Here is a 23225-nt window from a genome sequence, read left to right as displayed (position 1 = left end):
GTGGCGCACCATGAACTTGTTTATGATTATCTGGTAAAGGGGGTTTGAGTTACCAATTAATAGATTGATTGTATATCAATAAAGCTTTGGCCCTATTTTCCCCAATAGTTGTAGTGCCTCTTTCTTGGGAAGTGTGTTATGGGGCATGGGTGGTTAAGGGCTACAAAGGTCAAGAGTTCCATAACACAAATGACCGTTATTTCAGGACCACCATTACCGGTAGATGTGAAAACATGTAAAAAAAAAAAAAAAAAAAAAAAAGTACTAGAGGATTTTAATTTGTATGTCCTGAGGAACACTTCCACACAATCAATTCACTTATTTGGCTATTGACCTATATCTATATAAACACTTTAGCCAAAGTAGTTTCCATTTCCACCATTGGATCATTTTAATGCAGCAGCTTCTGTTTTAAAACAATGATTCACTTTTATAATATAATAATCAGTTACCTTAAAAAGAATATATAAAAAAAAAATGCTAATTAGTTCAATAGGGAATGAAATGTGAAATTGAAGTAGCCGTCTCCTGAGGGCACGAGCCTGGATCTCTGTTGTGTAACCTCTGGTCTGCTAGAGAGCTTCATGCCACTCCACTAGAACCTAAGAGGTTAATACTCTTGGTGATGTCCCCACAACTGAAATTGGAGCCAGTAGCTGCAGGACAGCTGGTCAAGGCAGTTCAACGGTCACTGGTCACCGTTTCTTCCCCATGCTTTTCAGACAGGAGTGCCCCCCAGGTGCTGTTGCGGTGGGTTTTTGCTTGGCTCTTTGCCTGTCTCCTTGCCCTCTGCCTTCAGCCACACCATCTTCTGTTGGTGTTGCCGTATGGCATCAGCCACACGAGCGTCAATCATAGCTTCAGTCAGGATACCATCTTCTGAGGCATAAGCTGCCGCCTGAGGTGGGTAAAATAATGGTTATTAAGGTGAAAGGAAAAGTCACTGGCAGTAATACAGACAGTAATGATAGGCTTTCAAACAAGTCTGCAGCATAACAGGATGACCAAAAAACAAAAAGACAGAAGGGAGCTACAGCCTTCCAAGTCTGTCCCTCACACTGCAGAGATACTCAGACCCAGGACTCATTAAGTCCATCTGCTACACATTACTGAATAATACTGCAGAAAAGAAATAAGCATCGTGAATGGAAAAGCGTTATGGGTGCAGTCCCTCTGAATTGGGATTGCAATAAATCGCAAGCAACCTACCTCCAAATTACTTTAAGCATACATGCCGCCAGAGCAGAACCATCGCTTCATAAGAACTGTAAGCCCCACTCCCCTGCTAAGAGCCAAATCACTGGTGAATCCCCAATGCGAAATGAGTATTGGCCATAGAAAGACATTAGTGAGGGGAACGCGGTGTTAAATAGAAACTCTTCCCCCTCATTCATTCAGGTGGTTTTGCTAGCAATGATGCTACCAGAAGCTACTACACTTTCCCAGTGCTGCAAAAACGGTCGAATTTCACTGAGGGATTGAAGCACCATCATATTGATTTTAAAATAGAAAAGTTAGACCCTAAAGTCCTACTCCCAAAATCAAAATACACCATGTAAGAGATGTGAAGGCATTTGTAAAAGCTCATTCTCCAAGGAAGTAATGCTACAATCATTTCAGAATTGTAGAGCAGTATAGTTGCAATGAGCAATTCTATTCTATAAATTGCACAATAAAAATAAATAAATGACGAGCCAGGATGAATAGTGTAAGTTATAAGCAATGTTAAATATACATTTCTTAAAGAGGCACTGCACCTTTAAATGGATAGATATTATTGCATACTGTAGTTCAGTTTAAATCATTTTGAAACTGCGCTATGCAAATGGTGGGCAGCCTACACTACCAAACTGGCCAAGTAATATGATTTATAAAGATTTACAGCTGTTATTTTCTTCTTGCGTTAGTATGGCGTTCTGGCTTGCAAACTATACTTGGACTGTGAGGGCAGTCAATGCGTCTACCTTTAGCCAAGTCACGAAAAACCTAAGATAACCAGGTAGAGATTGGAGTGTCACCATTTATTTGGATGGCAAAAGAATGGGGTGGTCTCCAAAAAAGGTTTGAATTGTGAGAGAGGAGCAGATAAGGGCAGCAGAGGAAAGGTTACAGAAAGGCACGTGCCCTACCCTCCCCCTGCTTCATTCTGTTTGTCAGCAGTAGAGGCTAATGCTGTCTGTGCATATTCAGCTTGGGGTCCAGACTCAGTCAGGAGAGAACCATAATCAAAGCGACAGGACCTTCCAAGCTGCAAATAGGTGTTTAAAGCTACTGCAGTGCATCGATGTGACGTGTGTCAATTTAAAGAGAGCTGTGCTCTCCCTCCCCTCGCTAACACTGCAGGAGAAAAATCTGTCAAGGAATGGGGGAGTTTGCAATGAATAAATAACAAGCTGAAACACTACAAAGTGATAGATAAGAACTGAAGAATATATACACCTAAAACCGTGCTGTGTAAAGCAGCCAGCAAACCCTTGCTGTGCATCCTTGCAGCAGCGGAAGGGTTAATAAACTAGAATTTGATTACATGGGGAGTAAATGGGGTGAACCAATGCTTCGGGTTAATGAAGGCCCATTTCTATTCATGAATGTATGAAGCTAGGATCTAACATGTATATCCACTAGCACTCTGTGCAAGCGTTTTTTGGCTTGTAATGCCTCCCCACAAACTGCTTTCTTGAGGGATTTTCCGGTGCAGAGGCTTCGTAATGTGGATTAACTGGGAGGGGGTAGTTCTCCCCTTCCATCCTTAGCTGAAGGTCACCGCAAAATCAGAAGCATATTTAGAGGGCACTGAGCAGCCATTCTGCTGTGTGAACAGGGAGAAATCTCACATGGAGAAAGTATCGACTGCAGGGCAGAGATTATTCCTAAATAAGAGACATTGTACTAAAAGGTTCCTTGCGACCTTGGGAATGTCTTATTAATCTGGGTCAAAGAAAGGAGACTAAGCTCTATGCAGCATATTCATTGCGGCTGTAAAATTCTATGCACAATATAAACACAGGACAATCTAAAGCTCAATTATTAATAATGAATTGCTAAAGATTCACATTTTACTACAAGATAGTGTGGCATATCAGTTTTATGAGCTTTATTGTATTTTGGGGGTTTACAATATAATAGGGCCCTTGTTTCCCAGCTTTTTGTCCAAAATAACCAGTCATTAACATGAAATTATTTTTACTGCATCTATTAAACAGCATTTTCTGAAAGCAAATCGTCTCCAATGAATACCAATTGACTGCATAGAATATCTCTATGCACTTTCAGACCCACAAATAGTAATGGAAACCATTTAAGGAGGATAGAGTTATGTTGAAGGGTATGTTATGTCATGTGAGCTACTGCTGTATTTAATTAAAACTGTAACTCATTTGATTTATACAAAGTCATTACTTCACATATCTTAAAATTCAATAAAAAAAATTACTAAATAAAAAACATTTAAAAGCTGCCCGTCAATTCCACAATGTACAATTCAAAAGCTTTTAGGATATTAGCCCACTAAAATAAATAAATATATGTTTTAATATATAATAGTCTGTTACAATTAGGACAGAGACTTTCCCTCGTGTTCTATCGGGAACAGTCTGACTGCTTCTAAAAAGGCTCCACCTCCTGGCTCGTGTAAAAGGGAAGAACCAGAATTTTTAAATAAAAACCGTGCTGAAAAGGGCAAAAGCTCAATTAAAAAACGCAATCATGATCAGTGAAGTCTGCTGCTTTAGGATTAAAATTTTCAAATGGGACACCACACACACACACACACACACACACACACACACACACACACACACACACACACACACACACACACACACACACACACACACACACACACACACACACACACACACACACACACACACACACACACACACACACACACACACCTTCCTATGCGATCAAAAAGTCAAGAGAAAATGCTCAGTAATCTGCACTCCAGCAACCCAGGGGTTAATGCTTTCAAAGGATTCAATGCGGCGGTGGCTGTCAGCATTGCCTCCTGCGCTTAACACCTAACAAAGTGTTCATCCCTCTCAAGCTATCGTCTTGCCCCTGCATCTAGCCGCTGAATACTGCGATGCTTTGCGCTTGGCTGCTTTTCTCAATGACTTTCCAAAAATAGCTGAGCTGCGGGGTCCCTGCCTGTCAGGGGAAGCAAACGGGAAGGGGGAATGAGGGATAGGGAGGGGTGGCGGGGAGAGAAAGCGGCTGTCCCTGCTGAGAGCTGCTGGCGTACTAAAACCAGCATCCCGCCTCATTCATATTCATACTTTTATCTCCCCCTGCGGACACGTTAACCCATTTCCGCAGACTTGGCTGACAAAGCAACTCTTCAGCCAAGCTGGAAGGCGCGATACCCTTTAACAAGGTTACCCTCTCAGCAGCGACTGGAGGTTATAGTGACATAGTTAGTACCATCATCTGGACATATTTTTCTTCTCTGCTGGATGCAGAGGTAACCATTTGCTCCTCAATTTACCGACGACTGCTAAATAATGCAGTGTTTATTAGCATAAATTTAAAGCCACAGCTTCACTTACACAGCCCAGTTGCATTCCTTTCATGTATCATTCGAATACTGTGACATTTAGGAGATTTAGAGTTTTCTGAAATATTTCTGCAAAAACAATTATATTTGGGGTGCTCTTAATTGTAATTATGTACATTGTGATATTTGTTATTGTGCGTCTTATAGTTCTCTAGATTTGCAAATGCACTGCAGACTTTTCAGCCAGTGAACAGTATAATACAAATAAATATGTATAATATAGTTTACTGTATTACCAGCACCTACAACACACTGCTAACCTGCAATGTTAAAAGGCTTCTCCACTTCACCATATTGGGTAGGGGGTTAATATTGAATACACCATTAACCCTTTGCCTGTTTCTGTGGCATTAGAGGAATGTCACAAGAGCTGGCACGTCATGCGCACTGTTGTGGGTTTCAGCCCTGTGGCTTTCTGGAAACTGCAGAGCATAAAGAATGGAAGATTTGCACTTCCTCTTCCATGCAGAATGAAGTGGGAAAAATCAGGAACTAGTCGACATTTTGGCCTTTAACAGGTTAGAGGTACAATGCCCAATTTTCTTTTCTGCAAAAAGCGTGGGTAGTCAGAAGCACTCACGGTCTGAAAACTCCATTTATAAATCATTCAGTAAGCACTTCATTAGGAGGGAGCAAAAAACCATTTCACTGTGATGGGGAAGGAAAAACGTGTGTACTGTGGGTTTATGAAAAAAATTATTTATATACATTTACTTGAGTGCTACAGTATATATAATAAAAGAAAGGTAATATTTTTAGCAGAGAACAGAAGGTTTATTTTTTTTATTTTTAAGGCAATAAAACACAATGGGGGATAACCAGTCAACTGAAATGGTGCGGATCGGCACGATCACAGTTTAATGAATGTCTTTTCTTCTAAAGAAATTATCACAAACATGTTTAGTTGCCATAGCTAAACGCTAGCACTCCCTCACAAGCAGCCACATCCAAGTCTTACATTTCATTGTGCAGATGCAACCCTGATCCACATCTGATGCAGTCTGGAATAAATTGCTTCTCACAATCAACAAAAGCCTGACAAAAAGCAAAGTAGCCTATGGGGAGACAGTCAATGTAAATGCTTTCGCTCAATGCAGCAGCGCTGAGGCTTCCTGCACGCCAGCCCTCGCTAATGCAAACGGTTATTCACCCAGCGGAGATAATCATCCTAAAAGTGGCTCTGCAAAGTCATTTTCTGCAATTTGTTACAGAGGCTGAGCTGCCCAAGCTCATATCGGGCTGTGCATCATTTTTGTGCTTGCTTCCTCTTTTATAACAACATTATGATGTTCTTTTGTCACACCGGGGACATTGTAAACAATGAAAAAGGACCGGTGTATAGAACTTAATTGAAAAATATCAGAAAGACACTTGGATAGGTCCTTTGTACCAGGTCTCACAATTAGTTTTACGATGGAACAGCATTGCAACACTAAAATAATTATTTTTATCAAAGATATGTCCATAACATATATAGGACTATGGGGCACATTTATCAAGTGCCGGTACGGGCTATCTCCCCAATGCAGCAATAGCTCCCATAGTCAATGGGAGATAACCCACACCAGCACTTCATAAATGTGCCCCGGTGTGTGTGAAGCAGTTATGACGGGAGGATGTGTACAGTAAGAGAGGAATTATTTGGCTTACAACTCGCATTGCCTCATGCTGCATCTCCGGGTTGTATTCAGAGAGCACTCCAGCAGCCAGGTTTAAAGAGCCATTGACATAATACAGGAGAGGACATAAGCTACCCATTTGCAACTCACCTGCCATGCAACTCCCAGTTTGGAAATCTCTCGACCAGACATGCCGACTGTTAGCGTCGCTAGTTCCGTACACTTTGTCCCATAGTCAAACTGAGCAATTTTTAAACGTCTAGTAAAAAGGGGGGGAGGAATAAATAAATGGTTAAAACAATGTAAAATTTATTTTACGGATGTTTCATTGTGCGAAGAGGGAAAAAGTACATGGACTAGAACAGTGGTTTTCAATCGGTGTTCTGTGGAACCTGCGGGAGGTGTTCAGGGGTTCCATGAAAAAAATGTGGCAATGGCAGTACTAATAGGTTCAAAGTCCTAATAGCTGTAGTGGTCGTGGAGAAAGGTAGATTCGTTGTGAATTTTTGAAAGTTGTAATTCCTTTCAAGGCATCAATACAGGTGTCCTCATAGATGAACTTCTAGAGAACATAGCATTCGAATGCTCATGGGTCGTCTTCTTATAAGGCCAGGTACCCGCTGCAGCACCCGCTATGGTGGGCGCTGCAGGAACAAGAGCCGCCCCTCAATGGGGCCGGGCCCACTACAAGGGGTGGCCGCCGCACAGCCAGTTTTTCCTTAAGACGCTTTGGCCAAAGGGTTGAACTAAATTACCCTTTTTCAAGAGAATATATAGGTATTGCACTGTGTATTTTTGTCACATTGGAAGTAGCTTTGGGCATCTTTCTTTGTTTTTTGTTGTATACAGTTTTTCCTGAAGACGGGAAAATTGAGCTCAATACTGGCAAGAAGCGTGGTGGCCCCCCGGTGGTTCAGCCAATGAGGGCAAACCTGCCGGGTGACATGGCCACGCCCCCCATTACGCCCCCTGCAGACCGGGGATCCGAGCTGCATGCGCCGCCAGCCTGGCAGGCACGCATACAGCGGGGCCGCTGCCTAACAGTACACTTGAAGAGTCATGCGAGTTTTCAGAGGCTCTGTGCAACATAATTTCATCTATAAGGAAAGCTCATTTTGGTCCTTTCAGAAAGTAATGGAAGACCATTTTTCTATATCTTTTTAAATGTAATAACTTTGAACACTTATGTAATGTATGCAACACAGTCTAGCCAATGCCATAGCCAGACTACCAAAGGAATAGTATTTTTTCACATTCATAACATTTAGATTGAGGTTCTTCCGCCACATTTAAAAAAAGGGACCCGCAGTTCTTACAAGTTTGAAAAAAAAAAAAACACACCTTGAATAGAGCATTGCCCACTCTGTATAACCAAGTTACAGATGCCTTTTGTTGCTCAAAACGTGTTCTTTCAATTTGCCTATACTGTACTTTCCCTTAATTTCATGTTGAGCACATATGTCATTGTGAAAAAAAATAAAAAATAATCCCTGGTGTTCTATTTTGAGTAGATGTAAAAATATCTTCTGGACTAAAAAGGTTTAAGAACAGGATATAGGTTTTTGGGTAGTGCCGTACTTACTGTTTGCCCTCAGTAGCTGGCTTCAAGACGTATTTGTCGAAATAAAGCCTGACTAATCGCTCTCTCTCATCCAGCCCTGGGAGATCAAAGTTAACAATCTCGTCTATTCGGTCATTGATGGCCCAGTCAAATTGTTCAGGCTGGTTACTGGCCAACACCAACATAAACCTACGATCAGAAACACACAAAGTTATTTACTTGCAAAGACGAGGATTCTAAATTGTACAAATGACAAACTATGTCAAAGCTCACTGACAGATGCTAATGTCAGGGATAACAAGATGGTAACTTTGGGTCTACCAACAATAAAACAAAACACAGATTACTTCCAGAGGAGTTTAATTCGCTAGCTAATAGGGGGTATTGCAAAGCACTGATGACGCCACACCATACATGCCATTCCATTGAATGAGCTGTAAGGTGTATTATGGCATAGCACCATTTAATATTAGCTTGAACTGAAGGTTGCAGATACTTTTACGCCTATAAATACTGAGGGTTCCTGTAGTGTCTTGAGGATCACATACACGTGGAATATTATGTGAACCAGCTTCTATTATCAATTACCCCCCATACACCATAATACTTATTAAAAAAAATAAGCAAATACAAGACTCCTTTTCATGACTGGCATTAGCGGAGGTCTCGCTTCCCCTAGGATTAGAGGCAGACCTCTTCAGTTACCAATAGGTGTTGAACGCTTCTTACTTGATTACAAAGTTTATCTATACTGTTCTGACCTCTGAAGTGCGACTCTAGTGTGAAACCTTCACCAGCTCTCGAAAAAAGCCAGACAAGTACCAACAATTATAATACTATGCACAATCCCGACTCTTGCCTTCCGCTCAAGGATGTCTTCTCTGTACCTCCTTTGTATCTAAAGTCCTCTCCCGCCTTAAGCCTCTCACTGACTGCCCCACCCCTCTGGAATGTCCTTCCCCTCAATATCAGACTAGCACCCTCTCTATCCACCTTTAAGACCCACCTTAAAACACACCTGCTTAACGAAGCATACGAGTAGCTCCGTGGCTAATACTATACACCTTTTACATAAAACTTGGCCCCTTCCAGATGCACTTACCAGAATGCCCTCCTACCTACCAATTAGATTGTAAGCTCTTCGGAGCAGGAACTCCTCTGCCTAAATGTTAATTTTTATGTCTGAAGCACTTATTCCCATTATGTTATTTGTATTTGTTATTTAAACGATTGTCACAAGTATTACTACTGTGAAGCGCTACGTATATTAATGGCGCTATATAAATAAAAGACATACAAGGTATCAGAAAACACCTGATTTAAATGGGCTGTCCTACATAGGAGAGAACCCCCCCTACCCATCAGAAAGTATGTATGTCTATTTATACAACGCCATCAATGTACATAGCGGTTCACAGCAGTAATACACGACACAATATAACACAATGGGAATTACAGGCATACCCCGGTTTAAGGACACTCACTTTAAGTACACTCGTGAGTAATGACATATCGCCCAACAGGCAAACGGCAGCTCGTGCATGCGCCTGTCAGCACTTCCTGAACAGCAATACCAGCTCCCTACCTGTACAGAAGCTGTGCGCAAGCGGGGAGACTATAGAGCCTGTTACAAATGCATTATTTACATCAGTTATGAACATATATGATGATTGCAGTGCAGTACATGCATCGATAAGTGGAAAAAAGGCAGTGCTTCACTTTAAGTACATTTTCGCTTTACATACATGCTCCGGTCCCATTGCGTACGTTAATGCGGGGTATGCCTGTAGTGCTTCAGACATAAAAGTAACAGGAGTACCTGCCCCAATCTGAGTGGCAAGTAGCGAAATCTTACAGAGACAGTAGGAGGGTGTTCTGGTAAGTGCATCTGCAAGGGGCCAAGGTCGATGTATGAGGTGTATGAGGTGTATAGTATCAGCCACTGACCAATCCGTATGCTTCGTTAAAGTGATGTTTCACAGTAGATACAGAGGGTGTTCTGGACCAAGCACACCCTGATAGATGCGTATAGACAGACCGGTTAACTCAATCCCATATATCCAGCAAGGGTACCTTCTTACTTGCTGAAGTGTTTTTTTGGGGCAACAACATACAAATAAAAAGGGGGAAAAAGTACTGAGGGAACACTGGGACATAAGAGTAATGGAGGGGAGAGGGAGCTATGAGGGCAGTGGGAAAGATACAGGGATAGGTAAAAATTAGTAACTTTACCAGGATAGGAGAGATAACTGCTCAAGATGGCTGCTGGTACTAAAAGACAGCATGCTGGTCTGAAGGGAAATCTACTGGGACAATACTACCTGGTAAGGGAAGGGGGAGCAGTCCATCCTGGTAAAAAGGCAGGGGGGTTGCCAAGGTACTGACTGGAGCCAAGAAACCCACAAGGGATTGCAACATTGTTGCAACAGTTTGGCTGAGGAGTGCTGGCAGCCTGAAAACAGAAAAAACACAATCCTGTTCCAGGACACTCCCCGTCTGGTATCTGTAGATACCACTATATTAATGTAACCATGTGGAACACAATAGAACAATATATAAACAGTCCATGTAAACATGACAGATGGTACCAGCCGGTACCATTGGGCTCCAGCTCCAGGTGTCAAGGTAGGTGCAAAAATCCGAGATTACTGGGTGCTCCTCATTATTTCTTAAGAGTCCATAAAATGGGTAAGCCCATGAATAATAGGGACACCCAAGTAGTGGCACCCCAACTCCGGGCAAAAGTTCTGGCTCCGACAAAGACTGGAATTGTGATGAGCGTTGTCAAGGCTCATGGGAAAGACGGGCTGGACTTCCCTCCAGGGTTGTGAAGACTGGTTGGGTAATTCCAACCGTGCGTTCCCAGCACACTTGGGGATTGGTAAGGCGACCACCTGTTCTTATGGAGTCGCCCTTGTTAGTCGCAGGATTCTGCTTCCGGAAGGAACTCCCTTTAGAGAGGTTCCCTTTTCCATTGGCACAGTTGGTCTTGTCTGTATGTGTCCCCCTTTGGACGCAACTGGGGGCGACCACATTTGCCTCGGTCACTGTGCTGATAGTACTTGGCTGTCGTGGTAAGCCTCCTTACAAAAGACTGTCTATTCTACCCACAGTTGTGTGGTTGAGAGCAGTGGTAGCCTGCCTGAACTGTGCGAACCCTCGCTGGAGCATTGTCCATTTAGAGGAACGATGAAGTTCTAGAATATTTTCAGGTGTCACGTTTGTGACCACAGCACAGACTGGAGGGTGGATTTCTGTAACCGTTTCCGGAATTATTAATGGACCTATATCTGCTGGAACAGATGGGATCTCTTCCGACCGTCAGAGACTCTGGTTCTGTAAGCAATGACGTGCTCTGATGGGGAGCTGTGGACTCTAACCCAATAGTGTGGTCCGCAGGGTTCTGTAGCTGTAGACCCTAACCCATCATGCCACTGATCTGTCTGTGTTGATTTCTCAGCTCCCTTTCCTTTGGTTAGATGTCCACTGGGTGGATGGAGTGGAGGCAGAGTTGTCCAATTGTTATTTCAAGGTAAAACAATCTCCTGAAGGTGATTGACAAAGATCTTCCATTTGGTGAAGTTCGCATATTATCTTTTGTTGTCTGGACCAGGGGAGCGCAATCTTTTTTCCCTGCGCCCCCTGCTGGCTGTCACCCTCCCCTCGCGCCCCCCTCTTACCTTGATTCAGACGTCCTGGCAACGTGACGTCACATGACCTCGCGGCGTTGCCATGGTGACGCGTCACCAGGAGCATCTGAATCAAGGTAAGTAAGGTTTACAGAGGCCCTGCAACTCCTCCGGCATTCATTTAAATGCATTCGGGAAGCGCGCAGGGCCCCTCACTTTGCACACAGAGGGTCTGGACAACTGAACATCCTAGGCCATTGGCACATTCCTCTGATATGAATACTTGTTGTGGTTCTCAGGGGTATAACCTAGTTTCTCTTCCTTGCTAGGCTTTCCTGTCACTTAGATATGGCCAAGACATGGGTTGAAGAGGGATGTGTTCACGTTCCATTATATTTGTTCTGCGGGCATCAAGTGTCTGGTTTGTGCCCTTTGCCAATGCATATATTGCCTGCTATCACCCATCCTAGGTCGAGTCTTTGGGCAAATGGGGCGTTGTGGGGTCTGTTGCGCTGTTCTCGGATTTTGTGCACTCTCAGGATGTCCCTGCCGAGCAGTAGCAAAATCTTGGCATCTTGTTCTATTGGCGGGATGTGGTCAGCTATTCCCCTAAGGTGTGGGCGATGACGTACCCCGTCTGGTGTTGGAATCTCGTTCCTGTTTGCTGCCATGTGATTACACTCTGAGTGTAGGGAGCGGTATAGCCATTTGCTCTCCTCCCTGTTGTCTGTAATGTAGAAGGGACAGTAGGACCAGGCTTGGAAGAAAGTAATAGGAGCTCCCTCTTTAACATGTTTGATTTAGCCGGCGGAGAGCCATCCAGCATGATATAGCAGAGAGACTTTGGTCTGTACAGCAGGTGTAAGGTCCGGGGTTTTAAAAGTAAAGGTGTCTCATCTGGATAGAGGCGATATTTGAACCCAAGAGATGTGATCAGGTCACCTAGAGCAGGGGTGCTCAAATAGTTTTCTTTGCACCCCCCACCCCCTTACCTTTTTTCTCCGGCTTCAGCAGCGTAATTTGACGTCACGTTGTCATTTGACTTCGCGCCGTCAGATGCCGCCGGAGACAAGGTGAGAGATATACAGAGGCCTATCGCGCTCCCCGGGCATTTAATTTAAAATGTTCTGTGGAGGAGTGTGGAGCACCTCTATTTAAGCATCCCCCCCCACGCCTCAGTTTGCACACCCCTGACCTAGAGTGTGCATACAGAGAAAAGAGAACAGGTCCAAGTACAGATCCCAGGGGTACTCCTACAGAGAGAGAGAGAGAGAGAGAGAGATCGACAGAAGAGGAGGTGTTCGCAAATGAGATACAGCAGGGCCCCAGTCATGCGCCAGGTTCCGTTCCAAGGACCCGCCACAAAGTAAAAATCGCCGGAAAGCGGATCTGGCAATGCACTGTTCTACGCATGCGCAACTTCAGCAAAGCCCCTCATTCTGCGCATGCGTGACCCCGAGGCCTGATTGTGTGATAAACCTAGGGGAGTGGGGGACTGTACAGAAAAAAACACACGATATAGAGTAGTAACGTCCGTGAAATGGTGAAAAAAATATTTTAAATAACCTCCAATGATCCTACTCACAATGTTGGGGGTTGTAATAAAAGCAAGATCCAATATTGTAATAAAAGCAAGATCCAAATCAATGCATATGGGCATAGTCGCACGCGCTAGCACATGCGCTACAGGGAGAGCGGCGCTTCGCAATACAAACAAGTTCATATTTCAAGTGTGCCGCCGTGTCACGGAGGAGCGTGGAACCTAGCACGTTCTACTATGGACGCGGCCTAATGAGCCCTCTCTTTTGCAGCATAGAGGTCATTAGTTATTTTAGTGAGAGGTGTTTCAGTGGAGAGAAAGTATTTTGTGTCCTTTTTTGTTAAGCAAAGTATCAATGTAATCAGCGTCCTTAGAAACATTCAATTCCACCTAAAAAGGTAAGATTTTAACTTCTTTGCCTCTTGTGTAAAAATGAGTGTTTATTTTCTTTGTGGTGGTTCAATTCCAGCTATATAGTAATTATTGTTCTCTAGTGCCTTCCGACTAATCATGCTTCTATCATTAGCCAAACAATACAAGGGAAAGACAATCTCACTGCATAAACATTTTACATAGAAATCTCATCATAAACTAAATTAGGTTAAGATTGTAAAAAAAACCACTCCAAAGCATTCGGTTACTGTGGAGTCATTAAATATTTAACACATAAAAAAAAAAATACTTATACAATGTTTGAAAGCCACACCAACTACATTTAACTTGCTATAGCCATTAATTCACTCTATTTATGTGCTCAATCAGATTTTGGCAGGCAATTCAGTTAAAGGGGATCTCCTACACCTAAAGTGAAGTAATCCTTTTAAGGCCTAATAAAAGGGACCTTTGCCCCTATTCAATATCCTATGAACCCGTTTACTCCTAACTTGGGAATACTGCTTTACAGTGTATTGAATATATCCGCCTACGATTTACAAATCTGTCAATGTCCTGTTATTTGTCCCTGTAAAGAGCCATGTGTTTCTGTATGTTGGTTTGTATCAACATTAACAATTTCACTGCTGTGCAAAGTAGCCACTCTGGCAATCAAGAAGTAAAGCTGTTTGGGACAGGAAATCACTTTGCCTCATTCATGCAAGCACATAAAAAATACTGCGGAATTACAACAAAAATGCACTGACTCTTTAAGACGGATTTAAAACCATTAAAACCAGCATAATTAGATTGTGCAGCTTTTTATTTTCCCTGTGTGCTTCATGTCCCAGATTGTTCACAGAATACATGTCATTTTAACAAGCTGGACGATTAGCATTGCTCATTATGGAACCAAAAGATTTTAATCACTAGACATTAATCTAATCCACCCTGCAGGCAGAAACAGGACAGTGACTCTTTTTCTACTTAACTCCTTCACTCTTCAGGGATACTGTACAAGCTACAGCCATGTAGACGCCATGTAGACATGTGCAAACAAACCTGTGCAAACAAACCTGTCCAAAGTGCACTTGTGACATTTTATGTCCCCCTCTCTCCCCCTCCTCCCCCATTACTCAAATAATGTTGCCAAATTAGCAAGATTTCATTAAAATATCAGAGTGAAACAGTGAGCATCCTATTTCAAAAATCTCTGCATTAAGCGAATCCATTGATCTTTAGAGAATTTTGCAAATTAGCATATTAAATGAAATTGCAATGCACATGGCGATTAAGGCCTGGGACATAGTAAATTCAAGCTCGCTGAGGCGGGCTGAGCCGCGCTGAGCAGATGCCCAAACCCCCTGCATCTGTCATCAGCGCGGCTATAGTTTCCCCCTCAGCATGCGTGCTGATGCGTGCGGAGGCTCAGAAACTTTGCAGAGATAGGCAAGTTTCAATTTTGCCGCTCGGGGAAGCGGAGGAGCGGTCCCATTGGGTGCGAGCGGGGGACTAGCCCCACCTCCCTACACGCCTCCGCCCCGCCCCCAGAGCACGCTCACTGCCTCGCCTGCAAGGACAGAAAAAAGCTCAATTTTCAGCAGGCGAGGCAGAGCAGGAGCGCAACTCAGCGAGCTTCAATTTACTATGTCCCAGGCCTAATCTGTGAACCCAGATTGAGGGGACAGGCAGGGGACAGACCAACCCCCACCCCCACCCCCCTGTAAAAGGTTTGCATGTCTATAGTATGTTTGAAGCAGAGTTCCAACCTTTCAGAGAAGAAAATAAACAAAGATTAACATTTCACTGACTAATCTTCTTCCATTTGTATATTGGACGCATTTAATCAATAAAAAAAACATGCTTACTTCAATTAAATCATATTTTATGTAATGCAACAAAAAATTAGTAAAAAGAGAATATACAAAAGGAAACAAAATAGGCCATAGCAGAAAACCAAAGAGAGCTAAAGGAAACCTTAAAAGGGCCCCTTCATCAGGTTTTGACTGTGTATATAGTGAATTTAGTGGGCTTAAAGCTGCAGTTCAGTCTTTTTTTTTTTTTTTTAATTATTTTTTTTACTTCAATAGTTTAATGTGGGCAATCTCTAATTACCTAAAGAACTGTATAGCTGCCAGTCAATTCGTTCTCCATGTATTGATCGGCAAAATTTGGCAAGATCTTTAGATATGGCATATGTTTTTCTTCTGCTTCTGTCACTCAGTGGAAGCTCATGAATATTCATGAGCACTCCTGCACTGACAAGTGCTAGAGGGAGGGCAAGGCTGACAAAGGGGTGTGCCAGAGCTTGTGACAGGACATGAAGGGGCAGTGCCTTAGCAAATGGTTGTTAAAATAGAATACAAGAAAATTTGTCTTTCAAAGTTGTTTTTTTAAAAACAGAAAATGCTAAAAGTATTTTTTCTTACTACAGAACTGATTTATTAAAAAAAACACACATGCAGGATATTGACAGAACTGCAGCTTTAAGTGAAGAGGTCTAAATGCCTAAAAAATATTAAGTTATTACAACAATCAGGGTACAAAACTGTATATACACAGTCTTAGCAAGCTCTAAACTCAAACCCACAGCATATTATATATATATATATATATATATATATATATATATATATATATATATATATATATATATATATATATATATATATAAAGTGTGTGTGTGTGTGTGTGTGTGTGTGTGTCAATTGGAGTGGGAGAGTGACCTCAGATATACAATAGACAAAGAAGCCTGACTGCTACATTCAGGATTACATGATTTAGTTCATTACCATTTGTTTTTTCTCACTTTATTCTTCTCATAAGTATGGGTCATTTTGTTCAATCAGCAGGTCCTACACTACTAATTTTATACTGTACCAATTTTATACAGTGTCAGTATAGACCAGGGGTGGGCAACTGCAGTCCTCAATTGCCGTCAGGTGTTCAGGACATGCCTGCTTCAGCACAGGTGGCTTTGTCCAGCGGTGCGCAAACTGGGGGAGCGCAAGATTTTAGCTAATAATTTAATAAACCATTATTTAGGTCAGAGGTGCTCAACTACAGTCCTCATGACTATCCAAAACAGGTCAGGTTTTAAGGATAACCCTGCTTCAGCTCAGGTGGCTCAGTTGAAGACTGAGCCACTTGTGCTGGAGCAGGGATATCCTGAAAACCTGACCTGTTGGGGGGTGGGGGGGGGGGGGGAGGGTCTTGAGGAGTGGAGCTCAGCACCCATGATTTAGGTAATATCTAAAGGAGTTTGAAGGTACCCGTGTAAAAAATAAATAAAAGAAATCTAAAGTTTGTTTGCAATTTTATGTTACTACAGGAACAAAGAATGTGATGGCAGATAAGAACTGTTTGGCACACCTAGTCTGTCTCTTTTCCTATGTGCTATAAAACCTCAGACCCCATTTGATCATTGAAAAAGAGCCAATTTAGGATTTAGTCTCAAGTCTACCCAAAGTATTTTAGAATTCCCTTGCTAGATCTCCTCAGTTGAGAAAGGTTTTCACGAATCCACCATTCTTTCCCCGGGGACCGTCCTCACATTTCCCAAGCCCGCCACCCTGAAGCTTCAACGCACAACCCCATGCTCTAGCACTTCTCTCTCCGAAATTGGGGCTGGTTAAAACCCTTTAAATATCTGAACATTTCAATCATATCTCCCCCGCTTCCTTCTCTGCTCTAAGCTATACATGTTGAGGTCCTTTAGTCTTTCCCGAAACATTTTACAATGTAGACCAGGGGTGGCCAATGTCGGTCCTCAAGGGCCACCAACAGGTCTTCTGGACATCCCTGCTTCAGCAAAGGTGACTCAGTCATAATGACTTTACCACTTTAGTAGCCTCTCTTTGCACAATGTCATTCTGGAGATGTGGTCTCCTGGACTGAACACCGTACTCTAGGGAAGGTTACCATGCTGCTTGGTAGACAAGGAAAGATACACAGGGATCAGACCAATGACAGCACCATGGCACATGACAAGCACTTACTTGTTGCTCTGCTCCCCTGTCCTGTAGAGGAAAGCATTTAAAGTGGCCCTCAGATCTTCACTGATCTTTTCCTGTAAAATGAGACACGGGAAGGACATGGTCAGGGAATAAATCATCATTCCTTCAAAAATAGTCTTTCCTGAGTTACTGTGCATCTTACAGTTTGCTTCAATTCTGGAGGGACATGCACTGCATTGGTCCTGCAAGCCCAACAGCTCTGAAGTTGTGAATAGGTCCATTGTATAAGAGCCGTGTCTCAAAAATGTGTACAGGTATTCTGATGTTAAAAAAACAAAAACAATGAGATATTGTTTCACCATTTTTTTTTTTTAAACCTTATATGAACCAGGGGGTCCTCCAGAGCTTAACTGCCATACTTAAAGAACTGGAGAACCCCCGATTGCTGAAGATATCCATCTATAAATCTCTCTCTATATATATATATATAAAAAAAAAAAAATTGTTTTACTTGTTCTAGTACTTGCAAGAAAAAACAAGGATGGCTGCAGGGTCATCCAAATGGAAGCTGCAATGTCACAGATTCCTATTGTTCATCAAAAAAATATAGGTAATGCACACCAAAAATTATTTAAAGTCAACAATAGAATATTAGAGAGATATTGGCCACCAGTGAGGCCGATTCCAATGGCAATATGGTTTCTCCCGGACAAGAAACCTTGTAAGGGACATTCACAATTATATATCTCCGTAACTGTGCGGGTCCTGTAGCTTTGAGTGGCGCAATTCAGCTCTGTTCCATCTCTGCTTTCAAATAAGGGAGGGGAGAAGGAGCAGTATGAATTGTGGTTTAATACCCTGTCAACCACCATCACTGATTCCCCCCCACTCCCTGTAAAAAATTACATTGTAAGCTTGTTGGCAGAGTCTGTGTGTATATACAGAGCTGCATTAACTGGACGTTGCAATGCATCAAATTAAGGATGATTCCCTGCTGGAATCCTTCCATTATTACGCCTTGACTTTTTTTTAATTTTTTTAAATTTATACTTATTTCCAAAGCCCAACCACCTGCAGTGTCTTAATTTGCAAACTTCATCGTCAATCAGCTAATCGAGAAAGCCACATAGCTGAAGGCGATGGGACAGTTTTGTTTGAAGAACGTAAAAGCAAAAACCTAGTGTCCACTCCTCACATTCAGGGATCGAAAAAAAAATCTGTATGCCGAGTCACTTAATTAAGAAAGAGGCGGGCAGCTGCCTGCTCTAACTTACCATGTACCTGCCAAAATGAATGAATCAGCTTATCACATCTGCACACTGATCAGATAATGCTGTCCTCTAAGCATATTGCTCTGCAATGCTGTGCAGATACACCCACTGACAAAAAGGTTACTCTTCACAGTTGAGTCTTTTGTAGCATGCGTTTATAAATAATAATATTTCATATAGTGCTTTTCTCCCAAAGGGACTCAAAGCGCCTCACAATGACCGTATAGAGTGTGGTACGCAGAACATAGGAATTTTAGACACTGCCCCTGCCCAGATGAACTTACAATCTGATTTTGGTGCCTAAGGCACAGGGAGATAGTGACTTGCCCAAGGTCACAAGTAACCAACACCGGGATTTGAACCAGGAGTGGCTCATTGAGTAAAGACACTTTGTATTAGGGGATCCTGGTTCAATTCCCAGTGTCGGCTCCTTGTGATCTTGGGCAAGTCATCTTATCTCCCTGTGCCTCAGACACCAAAATCATAGGTTGTAAGCTCATCTGGGCAGGGCTCGTGTCTGTAAAATTCCTATGTGCTGTGTATTATACTGCTATATACTGTAATTGTGAAGTGCTTTGAGTCCCATTGGGAGAAAAGGACGATATTGTATTGTATGTCTATTTATATAGCGCCATTAATGTACATAGCGCTTCACAGTAGTAATACGTAAATAGCAAATCATATAAATAACAGGTCATGGGAATAAGTGCTTCAGACATAAAAGTAACATTTAGGAAGAAGTGTCCCTGCTCCAAGGAGCTTACAATCTAATTGGTAGGTAGGAAGAACGTACAGAGACAGTAGGAGGGCATATTGGTAAGTGCGTCTGCAGGGGGCCAAGCTTTATGTATTGTGCATATAGTATTAGCCACGGTGCTACTCATGTTTCTTTAAGCAAATGTGTCTTAAGGTGGGTCTTAAAAGGTGGATAGAGAGGGTGCTAGTTGGGTATTGAGGGGAAGGGCATTCCAGGTGTGCAAATTTATATGAAATAAAATATGAAATATATTATGCAATATATATGAAAAATATGAAAAACTTTATATAAAATAAAGTTGTTATTGCTTCCAACTCAGTGTCATTGTTTACAGAGAGTGTCTTTACTCACCGAGTCACGGGTCTGTGATAGCTTTTAGCCTTTATAACCTTCAGTGCGGTTGCATGATGCAATAGGGTGCAGCAGGCATTGTATAAATCAGATAACTACCTATTATGTCTTATTTAATCATAAAAGGACTGTATGTCATTGTTACAAGAGCTCTGGTGTATGTCAAAGTAAAAGGCGACAGTCTTGCTTCCTGGGGTCTTGTGCGATCTGTACCTGCTGGATTAATGACTGTTTCACAAAAGTTAACAAGAGGTCATAAGTTCAGACCTCATATCTGCAAATGCTGCATGTGATCCCAAGTCATACGCCAAAACACAATGTTGTCAATGTATCAAGGCGAAAGTGGTGCAATTCTGGGGGGAAAAAACTGCACCAGATTAGAGAAAAAAAAAAATCTGGTGGAGCTATGTCTGGACAGATGTTTCTTAAAATAGTTGCTTTATTTCCCTTATTCACTGAAAGAGACCCTTCTTTGAGTCTGTTAAATTCAGTGGCTCAAAGCAGCAGCTCCCCCTCACTGTAGGTAAGGTGGGGGGGGTCTCTGCTTCCTCCTCTCCCCGGTGGAGAAGCCAACATCCCCGCTTGGGAACAACATTCACAAAGTTTATATAATAAAAAATGCATAATATCATATTCAACTCTTAACTGGGAATTACAACTCTAAACAAGGTTGAGCAATTTGGTGAGCATGGTCATAACAGACGCGAACCTGCTCAGAGACAGCTGCTGAGACTCAGTGAGGCCCCCCTCATGTATCATACGCCATTCTTATTGGCAGGCGTCTCACCGACTCCTGTCTCTTCTCCGACATTCTTCTGTGGAGAGGCTACCATTGGTTTGAGGCCCTGGCCCTGGCCCTCTCCTAAGGTGTGACTCAGTCTCTGAACAGTCTCTTTGGGGAATAAAGCTTGGGCATCTTAGGTTGAGGGAATGGCTTGTTGAAGCCAATGGGGATGGTATATTAGGCACTGGCCCATTACCCGCTACTTCCTCGGGTGGTGTCCACCAATCTCCATTTGAGTTGGCGGAGGTTCCTTCTAAAGGATCTTTCTTCAGTTCGGCTACCAAATCTGGACTCTCCTCGGACCCTTCTGGCTCACTGGCCATTGAATCTGGTTCAGGGTCACATTCCCCCACTTGAAGAATGGGTAGCAAGTGATTGCGATGTCAGACCTTTACCCTCCCATCTGTATCTCGTATTCGGTAGAATATGAGGCCCGGCATCTGGGACTCAACCTCAAAGGGAGCTTCATGCCAGCGGTCCACAAGCTTATGCTTTCCCGGTAATCCTAAATTTCTCAGGAGAACGGCGTCTCCAGGTTGAAGCTCCCGATAACGTACCTTGCGGTCATATCGCTGCTTGTGGCTTTCATTCAGTTGGGCGGTGGCTCGCTCTGCCAACTGATATGCTCTGTGAATGCTATCCTAAAGTCGTCTCACATTTATAGTGGGTCATGTTTGGCACTCCATCAGTGGATACCCAGAGACAGATGTCCACAGGCAGTCGGTCTTCTCGGCCAAACATCATGAAGTAGGGGTGTACCCCATGGATTTATGTCTGGTGCAATTGTAGGCATGCACTAGCGGTTCAACATGCATGCTCCATTCGGCTTTTTGGTTCGGTTGAACCTTTCCGGCAGAGCGTCTCCTTCAGGGTGGTATAGAGTAGTGTGAGACTGCTAAATGTTGAGCAAGTTGAGAAGACCCTTGACCAACTTGTTCTCAAAATCTCTACCTTGATCGGAGTGCATCCAATTCCGCAGCCCGTAGTGGATGAAGTACGTTTCCCACAGCACTTTGGCTACTGTGAGAGCTTTCTGATCTTTAGTGGAGAACGCTTGGGGGGTTTCGGGTGTAGTGATCGGTCACTAGCAGGACGTTCCTGATGACCCTTGTGCCTGCCTCGATACAGAGAAAGTCACTGCAGACTAGGTCCATGGGACCAGAGCTTTTTGTGGCCCATTGGGGCTGCGCGTGTGGGCAGTGTTTTTCACTGTATACACTGCAGGCACTTTTGACAATGGCGGTCTACTTTTTCTCGCATTTTGGGCCAGAAGAACCCGTCTCTTATTAGGCTGGAGGTCTTGTCTATGCCCAGATGTCCATGATCAAGTTTTCCCGATTTCACTTGGCATTCTGATGATTTATCAGAGAGACACACACACACACACTAAAGTAAAGATTTACTTTTTTCCATAAATACATTAATGGATTAACTAGCTATGGTGTACATACTGACCATGCTAGTCAAACTTTGTCATTATATATGATTTTATTTCTGAGTCAGTTCATATGATTTTTTTCACTTATTTTTAATTAAACAAATGTGTTCACACTGCCATACCACAATCAGCTGCGTCTGATGTTGTTTTCTTAATTATTCGGCATGTATAGAAGGTGCTTACTTCCTGTTAGTCCAATACTCCTTGAGAAAGTGCAGCACTTGCGTTTAACGCATGGCAGGACTATTCTGTTATGAATGCCACCTATTAATGTTCTAAATAAAGCCTTTTCTATTTTTGCACTTCCTAGGTACCCTGTTTTTCTATTGCTTTTTATTTATGGATCGTTTGGATATCGTGAGAGTACCCTGGATCACCGTCACAGTATTTCTATCCAGCACTTTCAGAAGGCGTTCTTCGTGCTCTTCTAGTGTTTTGCCAAACACGATATCATCCAGATAGATTAGGCATTTCTCGGGGATTCATATCTCCGATGTTCTTCTCCAACTTCTGACACCGGCGCACCACAAATGCCTTGGGGTATTCGAGTGAACTGGTAGAACCCGAGGAGACAGACAAACGCTGCCTTCTCCTGGTCTTCGTAGCTCATGGGTACCTAGTAGTATCCAGATCTCAGGTCCAGCATTCTGAACCACTGACTTCCTGAAAGAGCGCTGAGGATTTCTTCCATCAGCGGCAGGGCATATTAATCTGGTACAGTGCGGCAGTTCAGGGTGCGGTATTCTACGCATAGGCGGACAGACCCATTCTTCTTCTTCCGTACTACCAAGATAGTGGAGGCGTAGCCGGGTCCGTCGCGGAGCACTGGCAGCTCAAAGCAGCAGCTCCCCCGCGCTGGATGTCAGGAGGGGGGCTCTGCTACATAAGCCAAAACACAATGGTGTCAAAGTATCAAGGCAAAAGTGGTGCAATTCTGGGGGGTAAAACTGCACCAGATGTATTAGAGAGAAAAAAAATCTGGTGGAGATTTGTCTGGACACGTCTCTTCAAGCAACAATTTAATTTACTTGTATTCAGTGAAAGAGACCCTTCTTTGAGTCTGCTAAATGCATGCATATCAGCTCATTATGTTTACCGGTTTGAATAATGACGACATTTTAATTAAACGAAAGAAAAAAACACATTTATCTGTAGATTTGTGAATGGCCATCTATCACGATATCAGAAAGAGACTGTAAAACCCCCTCCTGCGTCTCAGCTTACAATACTTATAAATCAATTTAAAATAAATACTCAGGTGTCCAAAATTGGGTAAAAAAAGCTAAGAAAAAACCCCCCACACATCCAGCTGAAACCCCTTACACGTTACGGCCATTAGTACATTGTGGTTCCAGCAGTAACTGCCCCTTTAGCGCCAGAACTCTAACC

General features: G+C 42.9%; 1 protein-coding gene across 1 annotated transcript in view; it reads right to left on the bottom strand.

The window, feature by feature from the left end:
* Positions 1-257: 257 nt before the first annotated feature.
* LOC142497264 (ATPase family AAA domain-containing protein 3-B) overlaps positions 258-23225 on the bottom strand; it is a 62038-nt gene continuing 39070 nt past the window's right edge. Inside the window, exons 13-16 of the mRNA XM_075604799.1 lie at positions 17278-17348; positions 7760-7927; positions 6328-6436; positions 258-898 (exon numbers count right to left, since the gene is read on the bottom strand). Of these exons, the coding sequence (XP_075460914.1) occupies positions 719-898; positions 6328-6436; positions 7760-7927; positions 17278-17348 (528 nt within the window). The 3' untranslated portion in view covers positions 258-718. The remainder of the gene's footprint in view (positions 899-6327; positions 6437-7759; positions 7928-17277; positions 17349-23225) is intronic.

The sequence above is a fragment of the Ascaphus truei genome, chromosome 6 (genome assembly GCF_040206685.1).
Source record: "Ascaphus truei isolate aAscTru1 chromosome 6, aAscTru1.hap1, whole genome shotgun sequence".
Classification (NCBI taxonomy): Eukaryota; Metazoa; Chordata; class Amphibia; order Anura; family Ascaphidae; genus Ascaphus; species Ascaphus truei.
The sequence above is the reverse complement of the archived record's forward strand: the minus strand, read 5'-3'. Positions and strand labels throughout refer to the sequence as shown.